The sequence below is a fragment of the Nelumbo nucifera genome, chromosome 2, assembly GCF_055504915.1.
Source record: "Nelumbo nucifera cultivar China Antique chromosome 2, China Antique-T2T, whole genome shotgun sequence".
Classification (NCBI taxonomy): domain Eukaryota; kingdom Viridiplantae; phylum Streptophyta; class Magnoliopsida; order Proteales; family Nelumbonaceae; genus Nelumbo; species Nelumbo nucifera.
The window spans coordinates 22,232,335-22,243,665 of NC_142650.1; the positions used below are offsets into that span (position 1 = coordinate 22,232,335).

At 37.1% G+C, this 11,331-nt stretch overlaps 1 protein-coding gene across 1 annotated transcript; it reads right to left on the bottom strand.

Moving 5' to 3' along the window:
- Positions 1-408: 408 nt before the first annotated feature.
- On the bottom strand, positions 409-5,829 carry LOC104595187 (sulfite exporter TauE/SafE family protein 3-like). Its single transcript, XM_010255802.2, has 12 exons — positions 4,864-5,829; positions 4,528-4,687; positions 3,953-4,153; positions 3,781-3,845; positions 3,644-3,671; positions 3,462-3,553; positions 3,305-3,391; positions 3,148-3,198; positions 2,727-2,948; positions 2,148-2,241; positions 1,829-1,969; positions 409-1,229 (listed from the first exon to the last, which is right to left on the bottom strand). The coding sequence occupies exons 1-12, from the start codon at positions 5,080-5,082 to the stop codon at positions 1,144-1,146; spliced, it is 1,446 nt and encodes a 481-aa protein (XP_010254104.1). The 5' UTR covers positions 5,083-5,829; the 3' UTR covers positions 409-1,143.
- Between the last annotated feature and the right edge of the window lie 5,502 nt (positions 5,830-11,331).

Here is an 11,331-nt window from a genome sequence, read left to right on the forward strand (position 1 = left end):
AAACCAAAATCAATTTGGATGGATTGGACGACCACTAAGACATTGAATTGCACCAATCCAAACTTATGGTCCAAAGTATTTATTGGACTGGACTGGACCTGGTCCATCCATAATGAGTTTATATCGAATTATAATGGGTTTATATAGGATTGGGTCAGATTGAACCAAATATCCGGTCCATTGATAGAAGATAAGAATACAAGTGTCAATGGAACATGTTTGAATTGGAACAAATCTAGCTTAAAACCAGTTTGAACAGATTGGACAGTCCAGAAATTGAATTGGACCAGTCCAAAAAGGTCCAAATTATTCATCGGATTGGATTGGACCTAATACATTTGTAATGGACTCATATTGTACCGGATCATATTGGACCAAATCTGGTCCATTTCTTTGGTCACATTTATTGCTCAAACAGAAGCTGATTTTGTATAGTTTATGTGCATGTGCATCTCTGAGATTGAAATAGTGTGTTTGGTTGCTTCTTTTATAAGAGGAGACAACAAATGGTACTAAGTGTGATCAATAAATCCATTATGTGAGCTGCTTGACTCCTTCGAGTCAATGGACCATTTATGGCTCAAGCTGAGTGCAACAAGCTTAGGCTAGGCATGTTCCCATGTGACTTTCTCTGCCCCCTTCCCCGCAAAGCTCTGTTAAAAAACTTCCCTGTTGCTACAGAAAAAATAAATAAATATTTTGCAGGTTTGAAACAGTAAAAGCAGATCCATTCAAGCAATCCCAAAATAGTAAACCTGTTTCCCCATCTGCAACACAATTAAATTCAACACTCCATCCAACTATATATTTTATGTCTAAAGCTGAAGTCGATGAAAATTTTACTGTTAATGATGATGTGCCAGAACCTAGAAACAGTTCATATATGGGAGTTCCAGAATTCAGAATTCCAGCCAGTAATGCAAGATTAAATTAAATAACGAGAAAGGTTTTTTGAGCTTAAATATACTAACTATAGAATCATCAAAAAATATATTTATGAATTGGAAAAAGAAAGGGAAAAAAGGCAATAGTTGTTTTCATCCTAGCAATTGAAAAATTGGTACAAAAGCTTGAGGCTCAACTTGTGCCTGATGAGCATAACTTAGAACAAGAAAAAGAGGTGAAAAGAAAAAAAAAATCAGACTAAGCTTCATACTTGCAGAGGTTCTCAAAACCCATGTACTCATGCTTCTCGATCTTGTAAATCATATTTGATATGCCGACTCCACCTGTTACATAGAATAAAGAGCCTTCAGTATTAAAGAAGCTCAATTTTTTGAGAGCAAATGTAGCAAAATAGTTTGTTTGGTCTTTCAGTTAAGCTGGGTTTGCATTAGAGCAGAAGAAGAAATATGTGGTTGAAAACATGGTTTTTAAAAACAAACCGGTGAAGGGTCCAGTTACCGGTTCAAACGGTTAACCAGCCAGTTCAGCGGTTTGCTGACCAAAATCAATGGTTTTGGGGAAAAAGCGGTTTTGGAGGAAAACAGAACCGGTCAGGTGACCGGTTCCCAGTTTTTCCGGTCCGATCCGGTTTTGAAAACAGTGGTTGAAAATGAGTTGAAAGATCTCCCTCACCACTCAGCTCTGAAAAAATAATTAAATGAATCATAGAGAATAGCAGATTATTACTATTAGTCATGTTTTTATCTATCATTATAGTGGATGGTATAATAACTTGGGGTGGGGGGTAGTCATTCCCATTTTCCACTGAATTGCAGTACACAACCTGTTTTTCCACTTCTGCCCCGCAATCCAAAGATAGCCTTATTGCATATAAATGAAGCTGCTAAAACCTAAAATCACTTTTTTCGCAAATGATACTCACCTAGTGAGATTGCACTGACAAAGATTGTGAAGGACAGGATGAAGATGATGAGAGATGCCCTCCCTAATACAATGATAAGCCTCCTCACTACATGTTGCCCTATAAAGGCAGCAATGGTTGCCACGGCAACAAAATAGAGAGCTGCCCAATAAAATTAAAAGAACAGAGGATAAATAGTTAAGCTAAATACTTCATCATCTGTACATCCAAATACACCTTTTTCTCTCTTTACTCTTGGGGTCAAGAACTGTGCTCAACCTTCCAAAAGGAGCAGAACAGAATCAAGAATGATAGTAGCGACTACAGTGGTTTTACTTACCATATGGAACTGGGAAACGCTTCAGAAGGTAATATTCTACAACAGACATAGATGAAGAGAATGTCATAGCAAAGGTGGCTGTGGCACTTGACACCTGCACAAAAACTCACTCCTGAGTTCAAGTCATAATATTTGAAAATTGAAACTTCCAGAGAAGAATAGGCTCATGTTTGATGACTGAAAAAGAAAAGAATGCACTACTTCTAATGATAAAACTAATACACAGAAGTATCTTTATCATTTAAAACAAGTACTATTTGACTACTATATTAGCTGATTGCCCAGTTTATCAAATATAGAATATACTGAAAATAAAAAGGGCCATTACCAAAAAATGGTCCTGCCTATTCAGGATCTTGGAAGGGGTAGACTGGATACAGACAGACCTAACCTTTGGCATATTTTGTTTTTTTTTTTGCACAAAGTGACTGTTCTCAGTACCCTATATACCCAACCATACACTGTACACCAATACAGTAAGTTCAGAACTAAATGAAACTAATGTGAACGTCTAAGGCATGAAATGAACTCCAATACTAGATAGAGTAACATCTTGCAGGAACAGGGCATGCAACAAACCTGGGGAGGAATGCCCAGCTCCAAGAAAAGAGGGCCCAAAATAAAGCCTCCTCCTAGACCAAGCAGACCACCAACCACACCAGCCAATATACCACAACAGCAATAGAGGATCAGCTGATGCACTTTCCAGTTTGTGCCTGCATCTCCGTTGGATGCAATAACTCTTCTTCCATTATATAAGCTAACCGCCTCATATAAAGATACACCACAAGAAACAGGGATCTGCAAAACATGGGAAGGTAATCCTTTTTTAAAATATTATACCAAAAAGCAAGATTTGGAGTAGCTTTTGGCTTAAGCCAAGCTCTTTAATACAGTTCAGTGTTCCATACTTCGTGGCCATTGGTTTAACAATAGCTTATCCAGACAAACAAGTTAAAAGAAGAGACCATAGACATCTGATGAAAGCTACTGAAGATACCTGTAACAAGTTTAAGATCCAATATGATATTGAACAAGTTGTCGTATGGTTCTGCATCCGATGCATGTTTCAATTAGTTAGCACACAACTCAGAGAAGCATGGGGAGAGGCTAATTCACATGCTTTCAAAAAAGGGAATATATCAGAAATAGCGTACCTTGACAATTTGCAGAACAAGAAATGCAACCCAGACAAAAACAAGAAGACCAAGTTCCTTCCAGTAGACATTCTTAAGAATAGGAGCCTGGCATGTGCATAGAAGTTAGTCCAGGGAGCTTTCAAGACAGAAATTCAGCTCATGGTACAACACTCACCTCTGGTTCCTTATATTCTTTGGTTGCCTTTTCAGGTCCATTGCCTGGGCCACTGGATAGAGGCTTATATTCCACTTCTTCATTGCCACTACCTGATTAAAGGAGAAAATGAAGTCCCTCAGTTCCAAGAAAATTAATGAAACATCACACATCTGAAATTTAAGGGGAAGAGACCAACTAACCATTTGACTCCAAGCGTCTAGCAGCCTCCTGATATCATAAACAAGATGTAAGAGGAGGGAAGAACAGATGATTAAGATCAAATTGAATTAGCTGGTATAAAAACACTGCCATAGAAGAATGATGATTTCTGGATTACCTTTTTTAGTATGGTTTCCTTTTTCCATGTGTCAACACCTCTGAAAAATGCCTTAGTTGAAGTGCCTGCAGCCCACAATGACAAATAAAGAATCACACCACCACGATCAATCAAGAATGAATTCGAACCCAAATATGTAGAATTGGAGAAATGCCACTGGAACAACCATTACCTATGAAGAGGACAATGAGCAGGACTGTAACCATCCAGTCAGCAAAAATCACATTGAAAGCAACTCCAATGCTGATCCCCAGCATAAGCATAGGCTGGAAAAGTAGGGCCAAGTCGTAGTCAATGATGGGCATATCAAGAGTTGGATGTCTTAGCTTAAGATTGTAGTAAACAGTTGAGCCTGCTGCACCCATGATCATACCTGTACAAGCAAGACTATAACTTCAGTATCTGCTCTGTCATGGATTACTAAAATGAACAAGCTCAGATGATCAGATTCTCAGTTTCTCACAATCAATCATGATCCAGTTTTCAACTTTCAAAAGCTCAATAGAACTAGTTTCACTCCCTACTATGGGACTGAAAACTTCATTCACCTGAGGCTCAGCCTATTCTCTAGTTTTAGTTTTCAAGTTATGGAACTTCAAGCCTTCTAAGAACCTAGAGAAAAAGGAATCAGAAACCCTGCAGGAATTGGAAACTCTGCATCAATTTGCAGAGCTCCTTCCAAACAGGGCAGGTCTGTGACACTGCTAAAGAAAGCTCAGGAGGAAGCTGTTACAGCATATCTCTTACATTTTGATATTGCAGTTGATGATTTCGCATCAAATCCAATAATCAGGGTAAGCATGGGAACGAAGATCCCACCGCCACCAACACCTCCTACACTCCCAAAAGCTGCTCCAAAGAACCCAATAATCGTACCCAAGACAATTTGCCAGCCGAACTTCATATCCTGTAAAAAAGATACAGATCACAATCAGATCCTCAACACTTGGAGCAGAAAGAAAAACGGAGATTCGCAGACCGAAACATTTTCCTTGTATTCCTTCTTCTGATTCATATTTACAAAACAACTGAATAAGCGAAATATCAGACCCAGCCGAGAGAAATGAGAAGTTACTAACTTACAGGCCAAACATGCTGGTAACCTGACACATCCGATTGCCACAAGAAATTTGCAACTTTGTGTAGATAATTCGATAGACTAACTTCAGTGTCATTGCTTCTTGAAGCCTCGTCTTTCAAACTCCGTTCAGCCGAGACGAACACAGAAGCTAGAAGAAAGCCGAGCGATATCATGGTTGCCATTCTCAGAGGAGCCTGCCATCTTGCTCCAGTTCCAGCCATCGTGATCACACCAAAATGCTTGAATTTCCTTGACTTCTTTTCGTTCAAATCAGAAAGCAGAAAGAATAACTCAATTCCAGTGCACAAATTAGCTCCCTGCTATATCTTTTCTTCAACTCCAACTACCCCACCAAACCGAATCAAAGTTCTTAAGTAGAGCAAATTGCCAAACGCGGAAGCCAAAAAAAAAAAAAGAGAGTCGAAGATTTAAACAAAAAAAAAGTCAAACTTTCTGTTCAATTTTTTAAACTTTCAGACGCTTCGCTTCACGGACTCTGTAAGAGCACTCCTCTCTCCACGGCGAGATTAGACCGACTACGTCCCGACCCAAAACGGGATTTCGCTGGAATCCCGTATTCAAGATCAAGATGAGACAAGATCCTCGACCAGATATCGAAACCCCGCCAGAACCCAGAAGCCTTCTTCTTTCTTTTTCCGTTTCTCCGACCGGATTCTATGGACTCAAGCGATTAGATGAGGTTTGGTGCTTGCCAGCTTCTGTAACATCGGAACCGGTAGTCAGTGCCGGGACGGGAAGATGGTTTAGAACACATTAACGGTTGAGGAACAAAAATGAGAAAAAGGAGGAAAAACGGAAGTTATCTCCGCTAGATCCTCTTCTTCGGGGGAAGAAAGAAATAAATTAGAATATCAAACCAGTTGCCGCACGATCCGAAATGCAGCCTCTCCGAATTTGGAGATTGCAGGGTGAGCGCAAGCGTTTATATATAGAGTATAGACTAATAGAAGTTTTTATTAACAACTTCCATTTCTTATCCTTCGTTTTTTTGAACAATTACAAAATAGTATTTTGGATGTGCTAGCAATTACCCCTGAACTTTCATTTGATACAAAAAGAAGACCCCTAAACTTTCAGGTCTAGACAAAAACCCCTTCATATATTCTTATGTGACTGTTTAAATATTCTTAAATTCCTAAATTACCCTTCTCCCAATGTTATCATAGAACACGTATTAGGGTTTAGTTATATGTTTCTTTTTTTCCTTCAATTTCCATTGATTATGGGCTATGTTTGATGCAATTTGTACATGGAATTAACAAAACTTCCATTTAGCAATTTTTTGAAAGAAAAATAGTGGTTTATCTAGATATCGCTCCAGTCATTTTTCAAATTATGCCCTCTCGTTTCTAAAGTGGGTATTTTGGTAAATTAATTTCTTTAGTTGCTCAATAGTTCAAATCGTATTCTATTATTGTTCATATGCTTCTGAAGTGGGTACTTTGATAAATTAACGTGTTCCATCACTGAATGGTTCAAATTATGTACAACCACTCGAAGGGGTCTTTATTGGAAAATGAAAGTTCAAGTGGTTCTTTATTGTAAATGAAATTTAAGGAGGGTAATTGCCACTACACCAAGGTAAAAGGTAGTAAAATGGAATTCATCTTTTTCAATATATTTTTTATTTATTAGTTTTTACTTCATGTTAATTAATAAAAAAAAAAATTTCTATTGCTACTAACCCGAATGATAACTGATAAGTACGACGTACATGATTTATATGGACAAGAACAAAGAGTTGAGTGATAAATGGAAAGAAAATCAAGTGATTTTCAACAGCACCTATATACACATACGCATACGTTCGTTCATGCACGTTAGATTGTCTCCCGAGTTGAGCACTTGATGAGTTCACACGTGAATTAAAGGTCTGACCAAATTTTGTTTTCCGAGTAACTCTCTGTCTCTTGTCCTGATTCCACGAAAGAAATGTCAGGTTCAGTCCCTTGCAATTTACCACGTGTATGGTTCTGATGATAAGGTACTGTCAGCTCATATTCCCAATCTAAAGCTGTAAAGGCTGTTGGAACGGGCTTTGCAGTTTGCACTGTCCGAAGCCGGCTGCCAATGCCAACAGCCCAACATTTTCATCGATAAGATGCAGCCCTTCATCACTGCTGGGTGCGTAGTACGTGATCGAGATCAAACGCTTGGCATTCATGCCAGGAATGGAGCCAGCGGGCCCCTTGGGTTTTGAAAATATACGAGAGGGAGATGGGGCCCATCCTAATAGGGGAGGGAGATGGAAAGATAAATCATAAATGAATTAGGGTTGCATTAAGCCAAGGGCCCAAGGCAATTATTTAATAAAGATGGGGTGAAAAAGTTTCATAAAAGCCTGGATTCCAACTTTCCAGTTTCCATAGATCGGTTTATTGTAGTACATAGTATATAGTACCCCTTTTCAACTACTTTTGACTTTTGAGATTTTTCTAGTAGCTTTTTTCCCTTTGTTATTTTGTTGCAGTTCAAGGGAACCTTAACAAAGGTAAAAGTAATTTTTTATTTTGTTTTTCTATTTTTAGCTTTTTACATTATCATAATATTTTGTTCTTTTTTATATTTATTATTTTTAGTTTTATTGTACTTAATTAATCATTATTCCATTTGAGTTTTGGGGAAGATGATTCCAAAAGCTAACCTTTGTCAAGAGAGATAAGATATAGTCTTCGCCAAGAAGAACAAGGGAGTTTGTTCTCAATGCATGGCTGCTAAGGCAGTTGGGAGCTGATCCAACCTCTTATCAAGGAGGAAGTATAAGTAAACTTTTTCTTATTTTTGTATTTAAACATAAATTATTGAAATAATATGAGATGGGGTTTATGTTAGATTTAAGATTTAATTAGCATAGCTTTATAAATAAGGAGACTAAGAATCCTGTATATATATAATTTTTTTATTATTTTTTCACTGTTTCACATTTTATAAGAATATTTTCTAATTACATTAACGCTTCGTTTGTTTTTTGAGAAATTATTTATTCAAGCCATTATTAAGAAGGACAATTTTGTCTCATTCAGATACTGAAAACTTTTCTCCCAAGTAAAAAATTAATTACCCACTTAGGAGATGGGTATCACTTACCCATACCCAGGACGGGCAAGTGATACCTAAAGAAAATAATTTTTTTTGTGAAAATCATGAATAAATGATACCCAGAGAAAATAAATCTTAAAAAAAAAGAGAGCCTCACTTTATCATTGGTTCACTATTTTGCTCTATGATGCAACTATTAAATTGTAGATTTTGTTGAAAACCTAGAGCCAAGAATTGAATGTAGTTGGTGGGCAATTAAATCAAAATCAAACTGGCAATAATAAAAAGCTCAAATCAATTCTACATAAATAAAATTTGATTATGAAGAATTGGGATGGGACGTGGGATAGATAAAAGCAAATGGGTGTCTGAGTTCCAAGTCCAAGAAGTTGGTAGGGCTGCAAATGGATTGATATTCGATACGAATTCGATTTGGATCGCCTAAAAAAAAAGAATTCGATTTGGTCTAGCAAGATTGCATTCCCCGTCCTCGTCTTCACCTTTGTCCTCATCCTCGTTCCCATCCCCGATCGGGGTGGGAATTGCATTCCCTGTTCTTGTTCCCATCCTTAATCGGGGATTCAAGGGTAGCCCCATCCCCGACCCCAACCCTGCCAAGATACCCCCATCCCATCGAGGAGCCCGACTACCCGTCGGGAACAGGAAAAATTGCCACCCCTGCATCTTTTGGCTATACAATAGGCTAGACAAATTATACGAATGAACATGTCAATATTCTGTACACATGGGGCCAATCCGAAACCCATAATTCATATCATTTTCACTCGTGACAGATTACCCAACCCGTGCCGTGTGTGATTTTATCGCACCAAATCCCGACCCGTATTTAGTTGTCAATGACCCAATAATTGAGACGATGAATTGGCATTCTTTCAGAATGGGAGGCAAGGTCAAACCCACGAGACAACAGGCTCACTGTAATATGGCCCATTTGCATCCTATTCTGTCCCCAAAAACTTACTAAGAGAAGCTTCTCTACTGCTACTTTCTTATTGGCACTATAATACTATAAACTACAAAAATATAGATTAGTTGTAAATGTATTCGAGCTATCCTAAATAGTAAATATGTAGAAGCTATATGTTTGCTAATTTGTTGGTAAAGTCTCTAATTGGTTGCGGTGTCGAAATTTGAGATCGGATCTTACCTTCACCAGGGTTGGGAGAGGGTTACCTGTTAGTCCATTTAGTTTATCCTTTTGGCTCGGTTTGGAAAATATAAATATATACAAAATACAAAGTTTTGCACTCTACATGTTTATATTTGTATTACTTTCAAACCGAGCTTTCATTTTACTAATACAAAAGAAATTATATATTGAGTGAAGATTATGTTATTATTACTAGTACAAGTGCACCTGTTATACATGCATGTGTGCAACCAAAAACAAAATGATAAAGATATAAGGCACTGTTTCGTTAACGGGATTTGGGTTTGCAATCAGATCCAATTTCAACTATTTGGTTGGGTGGAATTGGAATCCCATTCTCATTCTTGCGGGAATGGTATTCTCCCATTTGATCCATGCCCCTTCTTTGGAAATGAAATCTCATTCCTCCTGATTCTAATTTCATTCCCATTTTCTGCCCCTCCTTTGGGAATGACTCGTTCAGATTCAAATTCAGATTCTGATTCTGATTCCGATTCCAATTCTGGCAGAAAAACAAACAAACCCTAAATATTAAGCATCCTTTAATTTAACTTTTATAACTTGCACCAAAACCAAACAAATCTATGATGTTTTTGTATAAAGTATAGATATATATGTACTGTCTATTATATTTGCGTGGAAATGAAGAGGAATTAGGAAACTAGGTCTAAGGAGAGGATTTTAATTTCGAATCCCAACTTTTAAATTATATAATTAATCCAATGAAACAAGTGGTTGAATATTATTCCACGAAGCCATCAACTTGGTCTACTAAGATTACAGGAAACGTACACAAAGGCTCGAGACATCTAAACAAACCCAACACAAAGAAAAGAAAGCAGCAAATTAACAAGAAACGATACTTGACTAAACAACAAAATAAGTAGACCAAGTTGGTGTCTTGGTCTATTTAATATATAATTTACAGAGAATTAATGCAAATGGTCTGGGATCTGACATGGTGACAGCATGCATGGCACCTCTCCTTTTGTGAGTAAGAAGAAAGAGCAATCAATCAAATAATCACACGTTGGTGATAAGATTAGATTATTGTTGCACTCAGTACGTTAACCAGAGATTAGGGTCAATTGATTTAAGTGGCTGTCTGGTTTGTCTTCACATCAATCCCACCATATTCTAGCTGCAAGAAAATGGCCAAAGACAGACAGAAGCTTAAGTTGCAATTCTCGTATTCTCCGGTTGAATGATGGATTATAGCCACATAAATTCTACACTCTTTTTCATCTCCCAACTGATTGCTTGGTTAGCAAAAAACCAATAATAATAATAATAACTTCAACTTAATTTGTCTGATCGATGTAAATGGAGATATATTAATTAATTTCCCAAAGTTAAACGGAAGTTTCAGGGTCAGAGTCTCCTTCAAGGAATTTGCCTTCTCCAGAGTAGAGGGTTTGCTTTTCCAACCAAGTTTGTGTTCTCCAGTGTTTCTGTGATGACCGATGTTAATTACCAAGTTTAGTAAGAAAAGAGTAACCAATGCTTTTTAGTTGCTTTCCACATGGTTTTAAGACTAAAGAACGAAGGAATTAAGTATTCAAGAGGGTCAAATCAAGCAGTATTTATTTAGGATTTTTTCAATTTTTTTATAACTCGGATTAGCTGAATGTGACGACTGTTTAATCAATGATAACGTCCTATGTCAGACACAAATGATGTTTACATCTGCCCACTGAATGCCTAGGGGTGGATTCGAGTTGAGCCGAGCAGAATATTTTGGTAATCGAGTTTGGCTAATTGAAACTATTTTAGTTTTGAGTTTGAGCTCATTCCAGCTAGAGATTTAAGATCGAGTTTGGCTCGATTCAAAGCTTTCAAGTTTGAGATCGACTGTAAGCTAAGTTTTTTCTAAAAACTAAAAATTAAATATATAAAAATATTTTTTTATTTTATATACAAAAAATTAAGAATTACAAAAATTATTTACTATAAACATAAAAAATAAAAAATATTATATATATATATATATATATAATAAAAATTATTTATTATATATTTATATGTATATGTATATGTATGTATGTATGTATATATGTAATAATAAATTATTTGTTTATTATATTAGGCTCACGAGTCAAGCTTCACCGGGCTCGAGCTCGGCTAGATTAGCAAACGAGCCTATGTATCAGGCTCAAACTCAGCTCAAAGCTCGGTTTAAACTGAGCCGAGCCAAGCTCGAATGGCTCGTGACCACCCCTAAGAATGTGCCCCAAAAATG

Excerpts from the sequence above, each read along its gene's own strand:
- LOC104595187 (XM_010255802.2), bottom strand. The coding sequence starts at position 5,082 with ATGGCTGGAACTGGAGCAAGATGGCAGGCTCCTCTGAGAATGGCAACC. Across the intron at positions 3,846-3,952 it reads GCTCATTGTCCTCTTCATAG|GCACTTCAACTAAGGCATTT; the intron begins GTAATGGTTGTT and ends TGTGGGCTGCAG. Across the intron at positions 2,242-2,726 it reads AGCTGGGCATTCCTCCCCAG|GTGTCAAGTGCCACAGCCAC; the intron begins GTTTGTTGCATG and ends GTTTTTGTGCAG.